This window comes from Athene noctua, chromosome 7 (assembly GCF_965140245.1).
Source record: "Athene noctua chromosome 7, bAthNoc1.hap1.1, whole genome shotgun sequence".
Taxonomy (NCBI): domain Eukaryota; kingdom Metazoa; phylum Chordata; class Aves; order Strigiformes; family Strigidae; genus Athene; species Athene noctua.
In genome coordinates, this window is record NC_134043.1 from 30590919 (window position 1) to 30616184 (window position 25266).

The 25266-nt window shown below is 38.7% G+C and overlaps 1 protein-coding gene across 1 annotated transcript in view; it reads right to left on the reverse strand.

Annotated features, from left to right (window-relative positions):
• Window positions 1–25266, reverse strand: part of SPAG16 (sperm associated antigen 16) — a 417235-nt gene that overhangs the window by 56817 nt on the left and 335152 nt on the right. Inside the window, 1 exon segment of the mRNA XM_074910337.1 lies at window positions 22738–22756. Coding sequence (XP_074766438.1) covers window positions 22738–22756 — 19 coding nt within the window.

Genomic DNA, 25266 nt, shown 5'->3' on the forward strand with positions numbered 1-25266 from the left:
AAAAAATTATCACCTTTCTAAAAAAAATCTCAGAAGAGGAGGCAATGTCTTCTGCAATAGATATGCAACTATCATCTTCCATGATTCCATTCAAAAAACCAGTATCTTGAAGCATCCAAGGTATGTTATACAAAGGTAAGCCTCTGAACTTATTTCAGCCTCTTTTAAACTTCTTTTAAATTTCAACTTTTTATACTCAGGTAGTTCAAAACCAGTATTTTGGAAAATAAGAATAAAAAGAAGGCTTAAAATCCTACCTCTGGTCTGCGAGTTTCATGCAACAAGAACAGATGCAAATAAGACTATGTTATATTTGTAGTGCATGGATTATGTATGCATGAACTGAAAAGCTTACCAAGACACATGACAATGCTGAGCCAACTGAAGGGTAAAAGCTAATTTTGAATCCAGACATACTTGAAAAATACAAGTTTTTCCACCTTCTATGAAATGGTGAGGAAAAAGGTGTTATGAACATTCTTCAAATTGAATGTTGAAATTGTTCGTTCAGCACTTTTTCTGCAATAGAGTATGTGCCTAACCTTTATAGCTGGAATGCCTCCCGAGGGAGATGCATCTCTCCAGCTGAGAACCAATGGCTTTAACCACATATTCCTGCAGACGGAAAATGGTTATATCCTTGATTTACCTGTTCCAGGGCAGCACCTTACACAGCTTTTTGGAGCAAATGACAAATACTTGCTTTGTGTTCATAAATCTTACCTAAATTTACTCCAATTGTCCACAAGGGAAGTACATAAACTGCTTCATTTAACTGTGAGGCATCAAACACAAAGGCAGGATTCAAAGCCAGTTTTGTGTTGATTTGCAAACTACTTATTTATCTGTGTTATATATAAAGATGGGACACTGTACTGGAACTCACTGCTAGTGTTGCGGTACTCTACTCCCCCTCAAGAACAAACCTACTGACTAAAGTGAAGCATAAACTAAAGAGGAGATACAGAAGAAACTGTAAAGAAAGTGACTGTAATTAGATTGTGGTTTTACTTTGAATGTTTCACATCTTAAATAAAACAGCAGCCATTCCTCATCACTGCTTGTTTTTGGTGGTGATGCCCCTTACAAAACTGCAAAGAAGACCAACCACTTTGCACCAACAGAAATATCCTGAATCCTCTATTTGTTCATGTAGAGACAGGTCTTGAGGCTTAGTCTGAAGAAAAAAAAAGCAATACTTCTTGCTGTTTTCAGGGTGTATTTCAGATAAAATATGTCAATATTCAACAATTCAAAATAGCTCCTCTTGCCTCACCCCAGGCCACAAGAGTCACTGATGGGATTCAGCCCCAGTCTTCATGCTGGTTACGCTCTGTGCCCACTGTGTTGCTCCCAGCAGTTGCTCTGTGCCTCCCTTGCAACTCTTCAACTGTGCCTTATCTCCATTTACACTGTACCTTCCTGCCTGCCTCAGCTGCTCCTCATTAGGCTTTTCATGCAACTTCATAGCATACTGGGACATCAGCATTGGTCTGGGATCTTAATTGCTGCTCAAATATTTAATAATATCAGAATATTACTAATGCAGGTGCATAAATATCTGGTAGGTTTACACAAATACTCTCCCACGGTCCCTCTTCATAGCATCTTTCAGGGTTTGATAGCACACCTTTAAAGCTGGCAAGTTAAATTAAAAAAAAAAAAACATTCATTGTGTTCTGGAAAAATAAGGCATACAAAAATCACTGCAATCAATCTGCATTTCTTCCTGTTAAAATCTAACTCTGTCTTACAGCTTTGTTTTGTTATTTTTGTCAGATCCCCAGATCCATCTTGTAATAATGTGCTCTCTCCTCAGAGATCTAGACAGTGCCTTTCATCAGCAACAGCCTTCCAGAAGTTCCACTTAGCTCACAAAGCAAACACAATATTTGGCATAATATTTCCAAAAGGTCATACTGTGCTTCCTAACTTAATGGCCATTTATATTGCTTTACAACATTTAAATTCATCCTCTGCTATCAAGTGGAGGCGTGACATCTAAAAATAAATGCTTAAAAGCCAAATAAAAAAAAATTTGCCCTAGATACCTGGGTTTAGAAATGTTTTCTGCTTATCTGAAGATGAATTCTGATGCCTTTCTTCACAAGCCCTTCAACTCAAGGGTAGGTCCACTGAAAATAGCAGGATAGATGCCGAAGTCATTACTCCCAGCTATTCGTGCCATAGGTTCCAAAATACCCATAATTACCTCCTATGACCACCAGCAGAGCATCCGAGTGCTTTGAATTTAGTATTTATTTTCACAACTCATCTTTGAAAGAAGGAAAGGGTATTAGTGCCATAGGACAATGATGCACAGAGAAATTCAAAGCACGTGTATGCCATGTGCAACAGCCACAGATCTGCTCTACACATACATGAACTAGCGCCAATCCACAGGTCTGGAAACTACGCCAGCCTAATGTTGAGCCAAACCTGGAGTCCTGCTCATAGGTATGGCCTATGAGTTTCAGCTCAGCACTCTACTCCCCCCCTTACCTGGCCCCTGGCTTACATCTGATTCCCAATTAGCAAAAAGGAATTTCACTACAGCTGACAGTGCCATTTCAGAAAGCAGCTGCTGAAAAGTCAGGAAAAAAAGCATTTGCCCATAGGTAAACACTTAAACTAAAAAGCTGATAATAACTCTTATTTTGCTGAATTGGAAAAGTTTAAACCTAAGCTATTGCTTCTTTGGGGCAGTACAATCTGATTAACCAGCACAATAAAGCTCTGCAAGAACTCAGAGCGAGCACAGCTTGAAAATACAGCCACTATCATTAAAATAAGTTATCCTTTACCACTCTTACGCACATCCATAGATAAAGATGTATTCTATCAGTTCATTCATTTAAATAGGAAATCAGCTGAGGAGAAAGGGCATTTCTTTGTGACCTGAATTAGTACTTATTTTTACTGGAACCACTGCATCCACAGTCTTTTTACCTGCACAAGTGAAGTAGTTCCACATAGAGACCACTAACGCACAAGTCTCAAAGCCACAAAACTGAAACACCAGCATCCTGCTGGTATAGGTACATGGGGCACAAACAGTTAAAACACTGACATTTCCCACATCACAGTCTTTACCTTACCTATAGCATTTACAGTGATTCCCTATGCTTTGAGGGAGAATGACTGCAAATGCCACTGACCCGATTTTTGCTTCCTAATTTGCATTTACTCGTACATATTTCATTTTATTGTCTTTCAAGCTACACCAATTCTTTGAAAATTGCAGTGTGCCAAAATTGTAGGCAATCCACACTGACAATTTCACATGTCTGGGAATCCTCCCTCATTCATTTGTTCCCACTTATTCAAACCACAGGTTTTCACTCACTTGCATATGAAGATAAAGCAATCGAAGTATTTCAGATATGCACATTCAACATAATGTTTTCCAGACAATGTTAAAAAAAAAAAAACCTGTTCTATGAGGAAGTACTATATCAAGCTATGAATTGACACATCAATATTATAGTAGATCAGAAAAAGGTACCCAAAATGAAAAGCACAATTTTGCTCTTTTTACATTACTTTTCAAGTAGCTGTGCTATGTAATTCTCTGTTATTTTAAAAATCTCCATTCCCCATCAAAATATGATAGTCTAGATTAATGCAAAAAAGTTATTTTGAGTCCATATTGTAATTAACAATATCCAAATTTACTATGCCATGAAGTTACTTACGTATTTCTTATCTCCTGTGAAGCCTGAATTTTGTTTATGCTGATATCACAATGGATTATATACATTGTGTCTTAAATTTAATGGGTGTTTTGCACTAATTTCAAATCTATACAGTTTTTCCTTTAGCATAATTGTGGAATGGTGATTAAGGCATGTATCCAAAAGGCCATGAGAACATTTATCCTAAATCCAGATGTCACAGAAGCCATGTGTAATTTTTCAAATGGAGGTGGACTCATCAACATTAGACAGATCTCAGGCAGCTCTACACAGCATTTTCCCCTTAGTGTCACTATTCAGACTTCTTCAATTTCTGTCTCTCTGATCTCTCCTCGAAATATAGTCTGAATTTAATGATAGCCAAATATGCCGGGGGGCTTTTCATTGACTTCCAAAGACTTCAGGTGAAGAAATCAGTACATACTTCAGTGGCTCTTTCCTCACACTGCATCGAGTCATTCCGTTAACTTGATCTACATAGCACTGGGGGTGGAAGACAAAACTGGAACTATTTCTTCTCCTTCCCCTATACGACAGTGGTAAAAACCCCTGACAAATTCCTCTAATAGTTGCTACATCTAGATAGAGAAGTGACAGAAGTTGTCTACAACATAGCATCCTACCGATCTAAAACTCCTCAGAGCTACTGTCCTGTTCTGAGTAGGATGGCAGGTGGCCACGAATGAAAGGAACATTTTCCTTTCTGTTTGTAAAGATTCTGGAAATGATATAGTGTCTTGTCTGCCCTAAAACCTGGAAAAGCCACGCAATCATGAGACGAGCGAATGGAGTATCAAGCAGAAAGTCTGCCAAAAAGCGGACCTCTGTGCCTCGGGTTCACAGAGATCACACCAACCTGCAGAGTACGTCTCACTGACAGGACCCCCAAAGAATTGCCTCAGCCTCACACAGCAGCTGCCACAGCTTAACATCAGGATGCGCTTCAGAATCAAAAATCTAACAGGGGCTTTCAGTGCTAAAGATGTTATTTTGTAACAGCTGCTTATATCCCCATACAGCCTCACCACTGGCTGTGCAGTGACTTGGTGGTATTCCACAAGCATATAAAACAGGGAGTGTCTGTCATGAGACAGAACAATCAAATATTTTAAAATAAAATAGCCTTTTCCCTGCTACAAATAGAGACAAATACTGCAATATTCCTGAGTTAGTTGCACAAGTCAGGAAAGTAACAGTTGTGATAAAATATTTCATCTTATAAACTTTCTTCCTTTGGGAACAAACAACTTTCAGTTTTTACGATTTAAATAACTAAATTATATTCTTCCATGAACAGAGATAATAAACTAGAAATCAGATGCATGGTCATCCCCCGTTGCATTTTTGTGAATCTATAATGAAACATTTGAGAAACCATATATGATGCCTCTGATCATGATTGTTCTGTTCATTAGTAACACTTTTGCAAGTAAACTTTCAGCCACAGTGCCAATTAAATCTACTTACTTGTGTTTGGAAGTTAATTAATAGTAAATTAGAGTTCTGAATTTCATGCATATTTTTCATCCATACATTAAATTTATCTCATGGTTGGCATTTCAGAATAATTTTTTTGTCAACTTATCTTCATCTAACAAAGGAAACTACTATAATGGCCTTTGTACTTTGTTTCATGGTGTCATTGAAAGGCATCCTTCAGGATATTTTACCAAATATTTTCAAGGAAACCTTCCTCCCTCTTTGTATCTGTAGTAGCTGTCTATATTGTATTAGCATTAATGGAACTTCCATCAAAAACTGGAAAAAGAAATACTTCAAACTCCTGACTTAGCCCTTGTCTACTCACACTCATGGGACAGTGTTATTCCTTTCCAGATAGTGCCCTACTGGACGTGTTAAAAGGAAGCCAGACAAAATCATCTACTCATCAGATGTCACATTAAAATAATTATATGGTAAAAATGAATTAAAACTGAAACCTGAGTCAAAAAAAGTTGAAGAACAGCTCAGAAAGAAACAAGGATCATAATTATTTGTCAGGTTTTCACACTAATTAACTGATGGACCATTTGTTCCATAAGCTTTCTGTCACCTTATTTTTCACAGAGAATTAGCTAGGGTTTTTTCATCAGTTTTCTTCTATATATGCTATGGGCTGTGTAATATTTCCAGGTCCAGGCTGGGGTTGAGTTTCACTGCAACCATGGGTCATTGAGACATCTCATGAAGAGGTGTGTGGAGAATCCCCTTTGCAAGAGGAAATACTGCAGCAGGCCCAAGCTAAACAGGCTGTTTCCTGAGACAGCTTTCCTTTGCTCAAGAAAAGCAAGGATCATGCAGGAACTGTTTGCTGGAAACAGGGAGAATCCAAAGCTGGGGGTCTGATGAAACTATAAAGAGTGGTGAAAAGTACTTTCTTGACTTCATGCTGTCCTGCACACTAGAGCAGTGACTGGGCCACAGACCTAAATCATAATGATGGCAAAACAGCCTAATTAGGTTGCTTAGCTCTAGGACTTCCTCAAGGTCAGGGCCAGATTCTATATTGTTAATTTTTCTGTGTCAGCAACAGACAAGGAAGCAGGGCTGCAGTTCTCCGGATAAAAACTCTATTTGCATTCACTTTCTTATGCATCTTGACCGGATCAAGAGTCAACAGCAAAATCTACCTCAGTGAATCTCTGGGGACACTGACTTCAGTAGAGTTGAAAGAGACATGAAACCTTCAATGACCACAACATCTGATTCAAGATTGCAAATTGCTTGTTCAGGAGCCCATCATGATTTCAGAAGTCAGCGGGAAGAACAAGGAGCCACTGGAAATGGAACCTAATCAATTCTTTTTCATAACAGCTATTTTAAAGAACAGTTGAGGTCAGCTGTAAAATACAACTGTAATTGTACAGCTTAGCCTGTAAAATTACTCTTCACTAATACAGCTATGCCAGCTTACACTAAGCAATCTGTGCTACAGAGCTTATGGAAACATTAAATTTGCTTAAAATTCCACTCTGTTTCAACAGGATGACACTCAGGAGGATGTCTGGAGGGAGCGTTAGTTTATACGTAACACAGAGTTCTGAGTCACCAGTCAGCTATGTGATATAATTGTCTATGTAATTCTAATGGCGACGTACTGAATAGCAGCTAAAACTAAACAAGAACCATTAAATTACTAGTTATTCTAAAATAAAATATGTTTAAGGTGGGTTTGTGATGGCCAGATCCTTTCCGTATGCTCCACTGCATGTTAGCATGTCAGAAGACGTGACAAATAAAGAGATCACAAAACTATAGTTTCTTCCAGTATCACTTTAAAATAATGCCTCACATTATTTTCTAACTGCATTTAAATTAATTAAAACCCACTTTTCACTACAAATTCTTTGAAGTACTTGAGAATTCGAAGTCAGTTTTTCTTGCTCTATCAAATATCCTTGTTTTTTGAGAGGGTAGGATGTGACCTATAAATTACCATGATGAATAACTTCAGCAGTAAGAATGTGGGTCAGTTTTTCATTAAAATTAAAAGGTCCTGATTCTCTGTTGTCAGATTATCAAGTGCTGCTGCAAAAGGAAACAAAGTGCTGTGAATGCAGAGTGATGATATTTTACATGCAGTTTGCCCTGGTGTAGGGAACACGTCATGTTATAGGACACTGCATAGGCAGAACCATTATGCTCTTTTTCAAGGGCAGCAAGTAAATTCTGATTTATTCATGGAGAAGAAATTTCTTGCTGGTTGAAACGCGCTTCCATGAACACACAGGGTCAATGTACCACTTAATTCCTATATAAATCTTCTGAAGATGGACAAATTTCAAGTAGCACAATGGTGTATCATTTCTGCCAATCTGAGGGAAAGACAGCACTGCTGATAATTCCTTCTTCTGATCCAAGGGTTTTGAAAGTCAGAGAAATGTGAGCAGGCTGTCAAGTTATGGAGACTGTTGGTTCAAGACAGATTTTAGGGTCTTTTTTAAAAACAAGCAGTGAAGCCTCCTGGCATTATTGTGCATTTTACACAGACAAAAACTACCAACAGTACAAGATGCAGCTGAGAATCCTTAAAGAAACAGTTGAAGGTAAACTAAAAGCAAACTCAAAATCGGCTTGAATACTCACACGACATGAATTTGCAACTTCAAATTATACCTTTTCATGATGGGGACAGCTGCTCCCAAGCAAAAACCTGACAGATGCCATGTAGAAACAGTGAAACTGCTTACAAATTAATTAAGGGCACCAAGGAACTTGCACAGCGAACCGAAATACATATCTCTAAATTATTGTCATGGCCATTCGTAAGAATCATAAAGGAGAAAAGATCAGCTAGAAACATGGTGTTTTTCCATTAGAAGTGCCACCTCTCTGGTTTGCAAATGGCCTCAGTCTTTGCGAGTGGGATGGAATTCTACATCATACCAAAGGGTCACATCAATGCTCAAAGACTGAAAGCTGCTTCTAGGCGCAGCAAGGTTCCTCTCTTGCCATTCTTGTCAAAGACAGGAGGCACTTTTGCATCTCCATCCAACCTGCCACTTCTCGTAAGCCAGCCAGTTCCCAGATGAAAAGGAAACTCATCTGACAGGGCTGACATTTTCTATCTAGGTCACTTTTCTGATGAGAAAGGAAAGGGAGGATCAGCAGAGAAGTGGCAACCTCTTGCCCTAAAAGGAGAGTTGCCACCTACAAAATGCCTCCCCAAACTCTGTAAGATAAGGAGGGAACCACAGGTGAGCCTCTGTGGCTCAGCTCTGCAATCTGTTGTGCCTGTAGATACTTTGCAAATGTGGTGGTTATTTACTGATTTATAACAGTGTCCTTCACAGAGATTTACAAGACTGTATAAAGCAGAACAAAGAAATCTCCAAGTAACTCATCTCAAGAGAGTAGATAGAGGGAATTTTTAATGTTTGACCTTAAACATATTGAAAGTATAATATGTTTTCATCTGTTTTCTCAAATGAGAGGAACATCTATAGCAGGAAACTGCAGAGGACATAAACAGTACATGAAGTGAATTACCTGACCTGAAAAATAAGGCTTTGGGCAAAGATTTGAACATTAATCAGCATACAAAGATAAGGAAAAGCCAAGGAATGAGGATTTTTCAACAGACATAATGAAGATTTACCTTTTAATCATGATTTTGTGCTAAAAAGAGGGAACTAAGGAAGCTGCCTGAATAAAGACGTGAGAAAGATGGATGGCAGAGAAGTATATTAGATATGCTACTGAACTCTGAATAGATCAAAATAGGTAACGAACAAGACAAAAATTTAATAGAGAAATACTGTAAATAATCAAAAATACCACATATAAGATCATATAGAACAATATCTTATGTAACACACACTATGACAAAAATCATAATTTGATATGTGAAGGCAAAAATGTGAATCAATTTCTCAATGGTTTATCTCATGCAGCTTTGAACAGTAAATTACTTAGAAGGACCATATAGTGATTTTCTGATATTCCTCCTGAAAACACCAGTTGATTCAGTCTAACACCAGGCTGAAGAGTGAAACAAAATCTTCGAAACCGTACCATCAATCACATCCAAGCTTTAGCACCCAATACAATTTACATAGGTGTATTCTACGTACTAATGCATGAGATTGACTGTCTGCCCAATCTATATCCAGATTGTCTCTGCATACCCAGATTGACTGCCTAAGGCCATACAGCATCACTGTTTCCTCACAGTGTGGGAAAGAATTTGGACAAAGACAGTCCCACAAGGAAAGAAAATGCTATGTGTTACTGGTGGGAAACACTAAGCTTTACTGTTGAGAAAGGGAGTTGTGTTCAGACTCTCATTTATTGAAGACAGCTATGGGTGTCCCTGGAGATACTGGTTTAAGGTATTTCCCTAAGCCAGCACAGGGCGTGCGTGCTAACCAGTATGAAGTACACAGCTTGGCATTTCCAGGAGCTCAGCATACAAACAAAGACAAATGAACAAGTAGCTGCCTTTTTTATCTTTTAAAGAAAAAGGGAACAACCTAGCTCGTCAAGGACAGATGTCAGCCTTCTAAGTGCACAAATAGCAGATAGATCTGTGGATTTCGTTGACCTGAAATACAAGTTCTTGGAGTCACAATGTGAATCTTCTGAACCTACATGCTCAATCTTACTACAAAGATATGTTTTTAAAGAGAGGATTTTATAGTGAGGAGCAAAGCATAGTAATGATTAATACCCTGATTGCCAGCAAGTGCTCTGAACAGCTCTTACTCTGCAGACATTGACATTCTCTTGCCAAAGAAAAAACACAGTGGCATTTCATGTTATAAAAACAATGTTCACTGAAATAGAAAAAGCACTAGCTGGCACTGAGAGTAACAAATGAGAAGGTCAGCTGAACAGACACAAACAGTACAATCATATACTCAATATATTGTATGAAACAGAAATTTAATTTACCCTATGCAGTATTCACTTTAACAGTATTAATAAAGCTTACATTAGTTTAACAAAAAGAAAAAGGTATTACATTAAATTTTCTGATTAAATGCAATTATAACTCTTAATCAGCACCTTTTAGGAGGATTACTAATGGAAATGCGTTAATTAATGCTGGACACTTATAATTTTATTCTGGTTTTAAGCATCACTGTTATTTGCAGTCCTGATATCCAGAAAAACAGCCGTAATGTTCAGAAAACCTGACCAAACCTTCATAATACAGTTTTAGACTATAATTTGGCAAAGGCTCATAGGCTCATATGCTTAAAGTCCTATCAAAATAAAATCTGAAGTAAGCATGTATCAAATCTTTTTACAGGAATGGAACAGAAAAAAAATACTCCTACTTTAGCTGATGCATCTCACTATATGAAATCAAGGAGAGCCACTGCTTCCTCTGTGCACTCCCAGAGGGCTTATGATACTCCAAAAAGGTAAGTCAAGCTCAGAGTAGCATATAAGGTAGCTCCAGAGCTTCACTTATCTTGCAGATATTCCTCTGTGTCAGGAAGCTCATAGATAAGGCAACACAGACCTGGCCTTAAAGGCCAAAATCCAGATCAAAATATATACTCAACATCTGGAGAAAAAAGACTGTGGAGGAGCAAAAACTACACATATGCACAATTTGTGTACACAGAGGGGCACATATGCAGGAGTGTTAAGTAACCAAAAGAAAAAGAATGAATAAATGCAATATTTCCTCTAGATTGGGGTACTAATCCTTAGCTACATTTTTTTCAGATGATAAAGAGAAATACAAGTTAAATTCTTACCAAAACTGTAGCTGCTTAAACAATGCTTTAGCCTATTTAAAGTCAGTCTGCATTATGTTGTAAAGAGAATATGTAAATAGTAAGAAATATGGTAGCTAGATCAAATTTCTGTTCCCCCACCCCAAGCTTAGTGTGTGTAGATATAAAGCAGTATCATAAAACTGGTAAAGAAAATTGGAAATGCCTTGGATTCTTGTGAAATAAATGAAACTTGCAAACATTTCTCAATTGTTTTGTTTTTAAAAAGGAAAAACAATGCAGGAGAGAGCAGAAGAGAGAACAAGGATGGTATTTATGCAGTAGGAATCAAAGAAAGGTATTTGTAAGATCTACAGATTTTAAAATTAGTCTCAAGAGATAAGCTAAGAATAGTTAAACATAACACTGACTAGGAAACAAACCCTAATTCAAATAGTATTTTTTGATTAACTGAATTTGAAAAGCTACTGGAAAGACATTTGATCATCATCAAATTTTAAAGAGACAGAAAAAGTAAATAGAATTTACACATTTAATTATTTCCTTCACTGAAATAAGATTAGGAAATTGTAATATTTAAACAGATCTCATATTAACTCTTCCATCTGAATGCATTAACTGGATGCATCAGAGTGAAAGAATTTTGTGTAATACACAAGCTGGAGTCTCATATGAATGATAGTTTTGGCAGGATCCTGAAAGAGCAAGTGGGTCCTGAACAGCAAGTGGACACTGACGGGGTTCGTCTGATTCGTCTCTCAGGCTCACAAATAGCCTTGCTGGAGTTTAAGCACATTGCAGAGATCGTATGAGAAAATCACCATGAAGATTTTATAGGCATAAGCAAATACTCAATTGGAAAACAGGTAGAATAAATACAAGAGGCCACTTTGTGATCATAAAGGCTTTTTCACTCTCTCCAAAGAAAGACTTTGGATACAGCCATCCACCTCTACAACACCTATCACATCAGGCAACTATGTTATAATACAGTGGACATCACGACTTCTTCCTAGACGTTTTTAGAGTCTTACAAAGTGCATGGATTTTGGGAGGTTTGTGTCCTTGTAGAACTAAGTGCATAGATCCTGTCTTCTCAAAGCAAAGGTAATTTATAGCCTACTTTCAATAGGAATGGGTGTTAGCATAGAGGATGGAAACTGGATTTCCTAACCTCTGCCCTGAGGATGCCGGCAGCCTCTGAGTCTTCGGCACACCAGCACATCTCCCAGTAAAAAGGTAGTGGGACTATCACAGGTTGTAGCATTCACACATGTTTTGTTAACCTAGAGAGCACTGGTAGCAACAGAGTAAAAAAACACAGCTCAGGCTTACAGCTCATCCACAGGTGAAGATCATGTCTTCTGGAGCATGTGTGCTCAGGACATGCTCAGGACACTGGTCCCCATCTTCTCCACCAAGAAGTTTTTACCACAACACTTCTTCTGTGTAGATGTATTCTCAGAAATAATTCCTGGTAGCTGATATGTAAAGGATATATTAACAATTAAAGGTTTGTCATAAAGAGCTTTGATACATCTTAAGGAAAGTGGAATTTATCTGTATTAAATAGGTGACATAAGCTGGTTAACACTTTCAAAAGTGTATTCGGAACAGAAACAGTTTGTCATAAGATCAGTGCTATCATGAAATGAGGGGCTTTGCCATAATGCTGTGGGAAAAACAGTGAACAAAATATTTTAAATTAGAGATTTATTTTTTTTTTTTAAAAAAGCACAGACCTTAGAAATATTTTCCCCCACATACTTGGCATTAACTAAAATCAAAAAGGAAGACCAGTGAATCAGCCTCTCATGACACATTAAATCAGTTCAAAAATTCCTGAACACCATATGGAGTGGGTTTACCACCACAGCAAGAGAGACTCAAACCTTTTATGAAAAGACAATTGATTTTTTTTTGGACCAAAAGTAAATAAACTTTATCTAGATTCCTGTAAAGTGTCAAATTAACTGCTACATGGACAAATTATTAAGCTCCAGAAAATTGGAATTAGCAGCAAAACATGCTTTAGAAAAACCTAGCTGAAGGGAATGAAATAAGATGTGGTAAAAGAGAAACTATCAAAGAGGGAGAAGCTTTTTAATGCAAAACCTCAAGGACTGGTCCTGAGATTCATTTTATTTAGCATTTTCATCGGTTCTCTTGGCACAAAATAGAAGAATCAAACTAATTAAACCTTAATGGCACAAAGTTAGATGTCAGTGACCATACTGGTGAGGATCACAATCACATACAAAAAGAGCTGGATGACATTAAGGACTGGAGTACCAAAAATGAAATAAATTACGACAGTAAGAAGTGCAAGATCTTGCCCTGGAGATTAATACAAATTTCTGCTATAAACTGAGGGCACAGGAACTACATTGGCTGGTCACAGGAAGATGATGCTCATAGGAAGGTAATACAGCCGTACACATCAATGTGATGCAACCAAAGTAGATATCGCCTTGAGGTGGAACATGGGGCATAGTAGTATAAGAGTCATGAGGAAACTGGAGAGACAGTCTTGTGAGAGGGCATTTTAATGCCCTAGTTATCTATTCACACAAAACAAAGGCTGACAGAGGGTATGACTGCTCAGTGAAATTCTGATGATGATTAAATACCAACAAGGAGAGAAGGGCCAATATTACACAGGAGAAGAAAAGGTACACTTACTTTGGGGCTGAAACTCAGAATAAAGTTTTAACTCTCTGGAGAGTAAGGTTCTGAAACAGTCTTTTAAAAGCTAATAATTTTTTAAGGCAAATTTTCTAAAAAATTATTATCTGAGATATTTGCCTGCAATTACAGAGAAGTAAACACACTCACCCAGGAGAGCCCCCTTTTACTTCTACATTCTCTGTTCCTAATGGCCAAAACCAGCTCAGTAAGACAGATGGAGCTTCACTTCTTCTGCCAAGCCTTGATCTGAAGCTACAGATCTCAGAGACCACAAAAAAGAAATACAGTCCATATCCCATCCTACTGTGCCCTACTATTTCATCTCCAATAGCACTGTGAATATAACTCTCTTTGGAGACCTCTGCAATCTCTCAGCAAACTGGCTAAAATAAGGGAAAATTTTTCTATTTAATTCTATGTATTTTGGCAGTTGTTTTCATGTGATTTCCCACATTATTTGAGTGAAGGTTTTTTGAAACCTTCATAAAATCTAAGCATGCATTACAAGAAATGACTGCATTTATGACCTGACATTATGTCATATAATTACATATTAATGTAATTTTTAATATGACTATTTTTCTTCTGATTGCAGCAGAAATGCTGCACAATCTGCCACACACATAAATCCAGCAATATTGTGTCTTGCTTTGGAATATATTAGTGTACAACAGTGGATTTTTTGTCTGACTTTGAAAAGTGAGCACTCACTTGGCATGTGCTGTTCTCACAGAGGCTGCTCTACATTCTGGGCAGTGGAAAGGGTTATCCTATGTCACCAGAAAATGTTACACGACAGCCTCCAAGACATTTCCAACTCCACAGGTTCACCGATGGTTTAGTGACTGGAATCCAACAGTAGTTTTACTGTATGACTTGGAAACAAATCTACTCGAGCGTGGAGCTTTTCAACAAAGATTTCAGTTGCAGAGTGTTTCAAATATATATTTTGGTGATGTAACCATGAATTTTAAGTGGTCTAGTTTTAGCCTCTCCCTATTAGAAACTCTTAAGGAAAGCTTAGTTTTCATCTTTCAGTCTCGTCAATTGTTCATAATCTAAATGAAAGACATGAAATAGTGTTTAATATAAATTAAACATTATCATTTTAGCTTTTCTCTTCTCTCAATTTATTAGCAAGAATTTTTGGTTTATTTGCCATCGGGCAAAGAGCAAATTTGTTATGGAGACAGAATTATTAAAATTGACCTGACCTATTTTATTTCCCTACTTATGAGAGGCTATCCCCTAAAATTACACTAAAATACTCCAAACTCTGCTTTCATAAATCAAAAGCCTTAGAGAGCAAGGCAGCATTAAGACAAGGCAGATCTTCAAAATGCTGAGTAATGCCTTTACCCCATCGATCTTTTACTCTGTCAAAATATTAGCTTTTTACTATACCACATTTTCTGTGCCACTTACAGCAATTACGGTGTGACTGAAAAGAAAGGAAACCTGACAGGTTATGCTCTTGTACAGTCTCCAGATTTTAATGGGGCTGACAAGTCTCAAGGACTCTCCTACTGCAACGGAGCTGCTGTCCTGCACAGTATTTCTCACAGCCGTGACACAATGCAATAATCAAGTTCACATATTGCTTTTAAAAAATGAAGCAGCAGCAGCAAGGAGACAAGGTGAAAGCTGTATATAGGTTAAGAGCGAGCCACGGTGTAAATCTCCCTGGATATTTGCCAGTAAGTATTCATGTATTTGAACTGGCACGTGCAGAATCCTGTAAGTCCTTCCTCATCTACTTAAGGAAACAAAATCAAACCTCTCTTCCCACTGCAGGGAAAAGGAGGAGATTGCAATTATTCTGGGCCCAGCATTACATCACTGAATTCAAGCAGTTTCAGCCCTGACCTCTGCCTGATCGGAAATGGGCCTAATGCACTGCTGTACTGCCTGTGTTCGCTTGTTGCTGGAGTTCATGCGGTAATTCTGTTATCACTCCAAGAAATTTTGACTGGAAAAGGCTTGGAACAAGAAGCACTGTTGCAACTGCTCTCTGATGTGAACACAGCAGGCAAGTCTCTGCTTTTGTCAGCTACTTCTTTTGAATTTTTCTGTTCCTGTTCCTCCCCACAAGCAGCGTAGCAGCTGCAGAACCCACAGAAACCTGTGTGTACCCAGTGTAAGACCGACTGTGTTTGGCAGCTTCGCTCTGGAAGCAGCAGCTCTAGGAGCTGTGAAACCCTCTGCAGCACCTCCTTTAATTCTCAGCTTTCAAGAAGTGCTGGCCTGGGAGTGCTGGGTTAATGGGCTGGCCTCCCCCATCCCCTCCTGAGAAAATAAAATCACCCTGCAGCGCAGTCATGCTTCCACCCCAAGCATGTGCATTTTGCTTTTTCTGTACTTTTGAGGAATCACAGAATCATCTAGGCTGGTAAGGACCTTGAAGATCATTCTGTCCAACCATTAACCTAGCACTGACAGTTCCCAACTACACCAGATCCCTCCGTGCTATATCGACCTGACTCTTCAACCCCTCCAGGGGTGGGGACTCCACCACCTCCCTGGGCAGCCCATTCCAACGCCCAACAGCCCGTTCTGGAAAGAAACGCTTCCTAATATCTAGTGTAAACCTTCCCTGGTGCAACTTGAAGCCATTACCTCTTGTCCTGGCGCTTGCTACTCGGTTAAAGAGACTCATGCCCAGCTCTCTGCACCCTCCTTTCAGGGAGCTGTAGAGGGCGATGAGGTCTCCCCTCAGCCTCCTCTTCTCCAGACTAAACCCCCCCAGTTCCCTCAGCCGCTCCCATCAGACCTGTGCTCCAGACCCTGCACCAGCTCCGTTGCCCTTCTCTGGACACGCTTGAGTCATTCAATGGCCTTTTTGGAGTGAGGGGCCCAAAACTGAACCCAGTCATCGAGGTGCAGCCTCACCAGTGCCGAGTACAGGGGGACGATCACTTCTCCGGTCCTGCTGGCCACACTATTTCTGACACACGCCAGGATGCCATTGGCCTTCTTGGCCACCTGGGCACACTGCTGGCTCCTGTTCAGCCGGCTGTCAATCAACACCCCCAGGTCCCTCTCTGACTGGCAATAGGGAAGGTGACATGAACAAGAACTCTTCATTTCAGTGGCCTCATTTGCCATTTCTTCAGCAGCAAGAGAACCAACACAGCATACTCCATCTGTTGTAATGAATTATGAACTTCCATTAGATGCAAATGTAGTTTGGGGCCAGTCAGCATTAATACAACGCAGCAGCCCTCTAGCCAGAGGTCGGGGAGCTGCTGTGGTTTAGCTGCGTAAGATGTCTTTTCTATAGCTCCCAGAAGGCCAGTGGGCATTTCAGAATCTCAGAAGTCAGGGCTGGAGGGATGCTTAAGAGGTTATCACTCCTTCTGCCATCTCAAGGCAAGATCAACTTTACCACAACTCTTCGTTAGAGTAAAATGGGGGAGCTCCTACACAGCTCTTCTCAGCACTGTTTTTCAACAATAGTTTAGGAACTTTCCTTACAAATTTACTTGCATGAAGAAGTTTGCACCTCAAAGACTTAAGGAAAGAACAGATATTTCATTCAAGGAAACACAATTACTGCAGTCAATGTTGATGAGGGGAACTTGAGCTCGAGATGTCTGGGGGCCATTACTATTCTGACCATTACAGCTATAATTCCCAGTCTTTCTAGTGGTAAAAAGCCTCAAGTAAGTCTTTCATTCATGGTCTTCCTGCTTCTCAAACTCTTAGAAAACAAGAAGATCTTTCCTGATAAAGTCAAATCAATATCTAACATGAGAATTGCTGGAAACATTTTTCTGTATTGCAGAGAGTTACAATGCAGACTGGAATAATTTACATTACAATTACCTGTCCTATTGTTGTAGAAAAGATCTGCAGAAAGCATAATGCAGGGAAACATTTCACTCTGCTTGCTGAGTTTGAGCAACCTATAAAGACTTATTCCATGAAGACTCGGAGAGCCCAGCTGCTGCAACGTGTGCAGGCACAATGCTTTACTTCTAAAAATAAGGCACTGTGGAATAGGGTGGGAAAAAGCAGAAAGTCAACAACAAAAATTACTCCTCAAATTTTCAATTTTTCTGTGTTACCTGAAAAGGTATCTTGCACAAAAAAAAAAAAAAAAAAAAAAAAGATATGATCTCATACCCTCAGACCCCTGACAGCAGGGGTGTCACCACCCAGCTTGTTTGTTAGCTCTCTAATGGGTGCTGCTGACGAATAACCTTGGACAAGTCATCTATACCTGTTTCTCTGCCTCTCTTCCTTTGCATTGTCTATTTAGATTACGCAGCTTAGATTCCTCAAGGTTATTTAGGCACCTAATGCCTCTGTGGACACATATCTAAGTCTTCTAGGTCAGGTACTGTCTCTTACACTGTCTATATACCAGTTTTGACCTTACTTGCCATATGTCATCACTACTAATACAAAAATTGTCACAGATGAGCTCTGAGTTCTTCTGTTCTACAATATGAACAACCACCACAGGGCCCTGTGGGAGTAAGCAAGTGAATTCACTTTTTTTATATATTGACAAAAGTCAGGGTTAAGAATTCAAACAGAAGGAAAAGCATATTGAGAATGCATGTCACAAAATCGCTGTATAAAGTCATATCCACAATAACTGCATCTTGATTTTGACTGTAAAAATCATACAGAAGAAAAGTATGGAAACATCAGTTATTCTGAGAACAGAAACCTCCCCCAGTATTAGCTTCTCAGCAGACAGTGGGCTCAGGATGACTTGGCTTTGCTATGCTTTAGCAGCCTCATGTGGCCACGTCCAGAGCAAGGGAACCAAGGGGAAGTCAGGACAGTTAAAAATATGCTCCACCTTGGACCAGGAGCTGGGCAGATGCAAACCCACTCAGCTTCACAAAATGTAATTCTTGCTTATGAAAACAAAGGCTGAAAGGTGACATTACTGCATGTGTAAGCCTCCATGCAGCAGCCTAATCGCAGGGAACTTGTCAGTCCTATTAGATAGAGGCATAATCAAATCCATTCTCTGGAAGCTAAAAAAACTCGTTCCTAAAAAGATGTAATCTTATGGTGGTATGTGCTTAAAGCTGAGATGGTTACTGAAAGGCATGGTGTACCACTTGTATGTTTTAGATGCTTTGCAGAAGAACTACTGGGAAAAACTCTAATGTCTGTACAACTAATCTGGTCAGATGTTTGTAGCCTGGGTACGGGATGATCTATCTCCTGATACCTCAAGTTTTCTTTCAAAATGTTAATATTTTTTATTATTTCTGTATTTCTACAGTGGCTTCTTCTGGTCTCAGAAGATGTAATTTGCCCTTGCTGAGCACTACTGCGATGTCCTTATCCAATCCTTGAATAGAGGCCAATGAATAACATGCCCCATTTGGCAAGTGCTTTCTCAAGTGTGAACAAGTGCATTTTTAAAACGCCCCCCCCTCCTTACAAAAATAAACCAAATTCACCATATTAACTGATAAACTGTGTACTAAAGTACCAGCAATAAATAATAAAAGCACCATTCTGCATTTTAAAAGAAGCCTTAGAACAGAGAGGTTATCACTTTAGCTCCCCGTAAGAGCAAGGATAAAACTGCAGTAAAATTGTGTACTAGGTTTTAAAAATGTGGTGAGATCAGGAGGAAAGCCACTGTAAGATTTCAAATGATTACATGTTATAGTATAAGTTCTATAGGGATTGAAATGCTCATGTCTTTTTAAACATTTAGATGCTTCGGGTAATTTTTCTATTACATTTAATAAAGTAAAATGTACCCAGAAGTAAGTTTTCGTTGTTTATCTGGTTCCTTAAGGAATTTCAGGAAAAAAATAAAAGCCTGTATCATGTAGTTTTATACATACTGTACATATAGGAAAAATGAAATTGTAACAACAATAAATGTAGGAATTAAAAACAGATATCTGAAATAAAAATTTTTAAATTTGCTCAACTTGTATAATATAATGTGTCTTTTGGTAGAAAATGTTGTAATATTTTCTATATTTTTACTGTTTAATATTTGGCTTTTTGCTATTTTGATAGATATTTTGATACTGCTGAAGACTGTTTTCTGTTAAAAAATGAGGCATAGCACATGCAGAACCTTCTTTGCAACAGTTAACTTCAAACACTAAGTAGGTGAAGGAAAGGCTACCAGGTTACTGAGATTTTTTGAAAAAACTTATAGACCCACAGACTCAGAATGATTCAAGTTGGAAGGGACCTCCAGAAGTTATCAGTCCAAGCTTTTGTTTGAAATACGCGCTGTTTACTTTGGGAACCCCTTAGAAAATTAAAATCCTTCCTAGTAACCAAAGTCCAGAACTGATATAGTCACTCCAATTCTTCCTACTGACAACAAAGAAGTCTTACATCACCCGGGGGTGTAGTAATAGAAGCACAGCGAGTTGATCCATCTTTAACTAAGCTCCTGTTAGACTGCATCTAGATATTACATCCAGTTTTGGGACCCCAGTATGAGAAAGATGTTAAACTGGAGTAAGTTCAGTGGAGGGTCACCAAGATGATCAAGGACTGGAGCATTTGCTCTTTGAGGTGGTAGATGATGGGAGATTGAGAGACAATGGGCATAAATTGAAACAAAAGAGGTTCAGATTGGATAAAAGGAAACTTTTCTACAATGAGGACAGTAAAGCAGTGAAAGTGGCTGCCCAGAGAGGTTGTATACTCTCCGTCTTTGGAGGTTTCCAAGAGCAGGCTGGATAAAGCCCTCAAGCAGCCTGGTCTGATATCATAGCTGATGCTGCTTTGGGCAGGAGGTTGGACAAGAGATCTACTGCAGTTCCTTCCAAATGATTTGCCTTATGATCCTGCTTTTCCCGCAACACTAAGGTAAGTGAATTCTGAAAAAAATGGGAAGGGAACTGGGTATATGAGCTAGTAGAGAAGCAGAGAGAGTGATGAGAAATCTTCCTCTGTCATTCCTCAAGGTGACCCTTATACATCTTCATATGCAAAATTCTCGACATTCTCTGCTGTCAAAGCAGAACAACTTATAATTGGGGAAAAAAAGGATGGCAAAAATGCTTTCCCAAAGCAAACACCTCATATGCGTATAAACCGATGCTATCATTAAAAGGGACATAGAAAGAGGTAGATATGAAATGTTAGACCTCTAAGCATCAGGTAAAGAGTGGGCATTTTCTGTTGTTGGTCTTCTGATGTTGAGCTATCTCTGCAAAGAGCTAAACAGTAAAACAAGATGTTCCAAAACCTCAGGGACTGTATCCAAAAAGCTGTTCCAGTGAGACTCTAATACCTTCCTGAGCAGGGTGAAATGAAAAAGAAAACTTCAAGGATTTTGAAGTGGGCTTATAGTCAATCCCTATACAGATATTCTGATGGTGAAGTATTGTCCCAATACTTTATTTGGGAGAAGAATCTATACTCCCCAAGGAACTCAGTTTTAGAAGGAGGTAATCCATGTTTAATTCAAAGGATTAAACAGCACAGAGAAGCAGCACAGAGAAACTTGTCCAATACACAGATGTTTCTTCATTCTCTGTAATTCTGACAGGTTTCCTGACATAGAAATAATTTACGATTCTCTTACACTTGTCTTTGAGAGCAGGGCAAACATTAGATTCAAAGAGGGCTTCAGAATCAAGAAAAAAAATTACCACTTAGAGAAATCCCTTCAAATAGAGGCATCTCCAGTGTTAAGGCAGATTCCAATCTTGTACAAAACCACACCAATAACACAAAACATTAGAGACCCTGACATTAAACAAGCGCAGCAACAGAATCAATTGACGGAACTAGTCCTTCAACCATTGAAATGATGCTGTGGCTGGATCCTTTCATTACTGCAAGCTGATCATTACAATCCTCACATCAAAACTTTCTTTCCTCCCTCACTTCAGAAGCTTCTCAAATACACCAGAGCTTTGCCCTACATATAGAAAGGGCCTTCACCAGAGGGAAATCGCAGGTTCAGACACAGAAATTTCAATAAATGGAAGCTTAAGAGTTCAGTGTGCCCATCCCTCCGGGCCCCAGGCAGAGAGACAGGCCATTTGGAGAAATGGCTATTTGTGAGATATATCAAGTCATAGAAAAGGTACTACTCTCTGGGAAGATACAGAGTGAAGGACTGTGATTAAGTCAGGTTTTAGGGAGAACAAACATAGAATTTAAACCAGTGGAAAGACAGTAACTGCACTGTCTCATTATGAATCTCTGCATTTAGGGGGGTTCCATCCTTCATGTGTCCCATCATCTGTGTCTGAACAACGTCTCCAAGAAGTCTAACATATAAAAGTGGTAGTAAAGAAAAAAAACTTTTAACATATTAAAAAAAAAAATAAAGTCCTCTGCACCCGGTACAGAGATTTTTAACGCTAGCTGAGTGTAGAAAAGGGAACCCAACTTGCAGAACAAAATCTATCTGTATCAATAAATACCTGAATGGAAATCTGCCTTCAGGCCTGTTATACAAACCTGGGGATGCAAAGTCTTATTCACAGTTCTTGAGATGATTTTCCACTTTTCTTTCTATTAAGGTACACATTTGCAGTGTATAAATTTATAGTTATGAAAGAATACTGTGGGAATTCAAAATATATTCCAGTTTAAATACAGAAAAATGGTTAGCAGAGCATTTAAGAACCATGCTTGTATCGTATTCCACAGATTAAGATTCACTGATATCTCCAGACGAATTACATGAAGAGCCAGCATTTCTGTCAGAAATGAGAAGTCACAGAAATTATTTGCCTTTGGAGACTGATTCTGGTGTTTTTCTTATATTAAAGTCAGGTTCCTATTAAGTCTTTAGATTTACTGTGACTGTGTCCTAAATCTTAGGAAATGCCAATATTTTCCTCACTTTCTTCCCCATTTATTGCAGCATACTTCTTCTTCTTCTTTCTGTCAGCCTCCGTAATTGGTGGAAAGTAAGAGAAAAGCCCAGCATGGTGCTGAATCAATCTAATAGTGAGTTACAATGATTGCTGGTGGATCTGAACTCCTGGAGGGAACGGGCTGTATTTTCACAAAAGGTAGCAATCTTTTTATTTTGCTTTCAGGGGCTTGGGAGGAACAAGTAGGCCAGGGAAATGGCGTATCACTTAGCACAGCTTAGTGCAGAACAAAAGGATGTTCAATGTCAGATCCAGGGTCTACCATGACACACAAGGTAAGTGGGTTTTTTTGAGGGATTTCCTCCTTTTTATATATACCAGACCTATTAATCCCACACTTTTAGCCAGCCATCTTACTTTTTCGAATAAGGAACTACAGGGAGGTAACCAGCTCAGGATAAGATTCTGCTGCGTACAATTAATAGAGCACAGGAATAACTTTGAGCTGTAAAGAGTTTCTAGAGTTCAGACCCCAAGTCCACCCTGATGCTAGGCCAGCTTAGAGAATATTTAAACTTTTCTGGGTGCAGACATACATTAAAGACTGAGGCTAAGATAAAAGAAACCATCTGAAAGGTTTCCCTTTGCAGTTATTATTCAGCTACTGATAACTGTGTGTTCCTTTTGTTTTTTTCTGTTGGTGCTCTTTTTCACGCTTTTTTTACTAGTGTTTCTCTATTTTGCTACCTGTTTTTATCCATTTGTATTGCAGAGGAGGAAAATTAAGCAAATTATAGAGTTAACCAAAAGAAAAAGATAACAGCTTGAGGTTTTTAGCAAGAAAGGACATAATTTCATCCAGTAAGATGCTCTTAAAATTTAAAAGCAAATCAAACCCAAATTATGGCTATATAGATATACATCAGCTAAATAAAACACAACAGTTCAGATATTCTTGCTGAATTTCAATTACCATAAGACCCCACACATTTTAGAAATAACATTAAACAATGCTTATTAAGCCATCCGATATTCTGAAATATGTTTTCAGATGTGTATTTAAACTTCTAAAGCAATTCAGATTTGGGCTCCCTTAGGAAAATACATTAATGATTTTTATGTTCATTTAAGATAGACACTTTCTTCCTGATAGATTCAAGTGCTAAACAGAAAATTGTTTAGACGATTTCAAGCATTATTGCTCTCCAATATTAATGCAGCAGCATACGAATAAATAAAATGAAGCAAATTCTTCCTCTGGAACTCACTTAAACAGCAATACTCTAAAGTCTTCCTGAATTCTACTTAAAAAGTGGGGTGGTTTTGCTGGGTTTTTTTATAAGCAGTGCAAATGTTACATATCAAAATGATGCAAGTCAGTCAGGAGCCTCTGCCTGTGCCTATATTTACTTTCATGTGATGTTGCATTAGTTTTTAATAGAAAAGTTTTCCTTGCACTCATTTATCTGCCATTGTTCCCTCTCCTTGTATGTCAAAATAAAGAGAGACTGGACCCCTGCTTCATCAGTGATTTAATAGAAACTGCTGCGACAGGAGGTAGAGAAGCCAGGAGCTCCCCACACACCCTATTCACTGAGCCCACAATGATCCAACTTGACCTCCCTTGTCTGAATAAAACTAGGCATCCCTTATTTCTAAGCAAAACCATGCATTTTGCTCCAGTGGCTTCTACTCCCCAGATTTTGACAACCTAAGAAAAGTGCATTGTACTTGATGACCATTTGTCAAATGATCTACAACTCTCCCTTTCAGCAAAGAGGTCTGTGAATATAAACAGCCATCTGATGCAAAAGTATTCCGTTCAACCAAACACACAAACACATACAAGCTCATTATTTTCAGCATAAAATAAATCTATTCCCTCCACCTGGAACTGGAGAGCATCCCACTCATGCTTTAAGAACAGAATATGACAGGGAAGGAAAAAAAGAGCTGATGTATTATTCTTTGCTCAGTCCAAATTTGAAACCTACACGCCCTAATGGCATTTTGGTTTCCAAATGAGTTCTTTGAATAATATTCCCTTCCCCTATTTCCATTAGAATCTCCAGAAATTAATAATTTAGTCTAGTCATACTGTAGGCCACATGAGTGGTAACTTTTGAATAAAACAATAACCATTCATACCCACATTTAAATTGCTGGAAGGTTTTTGAGGTTCAATGCCAAATAACTAACCCATCTTAAGCATTTGTAGTAACTGGGACTTATGAAAAGTGGCTGCAGCTCAGTCAGCATTAACTTCAGTTTAGGAGTTTGGTTTTAATTTTTTATGTTGACTTGCGTGGGACTTAATATCCACAGGGAAAGGAATGCACAGAGGGTTTCATTTGCAGTAACAACATAGCCATGCCTTCCACAGCTAAACACAGCTCCCAGGGTTGCCGTTCACCCCTGTGACCTTTTGTATTGCCAGGTTACATGAAACGGTTTCTAGATTGTGACCCTTCTGTCGGCCCTTTTTGAAAATCTATGATCATGTTGCTGATGTCAGGCAAGACAGTGAACATGCACACAATTTGAACTGATCTCAATATCACTATGTTTGGAAATTCTGCATTTCAGGAGAATCAACCAAGTCCATGACAGGATTCAACATTTATGGGATTACAGGGTTCACCACGACATCTTTTAAGTGCAATTAGGGTATGGAGTAGGTGAAAGAAAAAGAAAAAAGAAAGGGAAAGAAAGAAAAAACATTTCTGTACACAACATCATTGTAGAAAACTTGATCTATATATTGCCAGGTAGATTCCCTAAGAGCTGAGGTTGAAATGTTGAAAACTGCTGCATTTTATTACAAAGGAGCACAGCGACAATTGCAGAGGCTCGACCCACATGACCCCGCAGGGTTTAATCCTCAGCAGTGAAGGAGAGGTGCCCCAC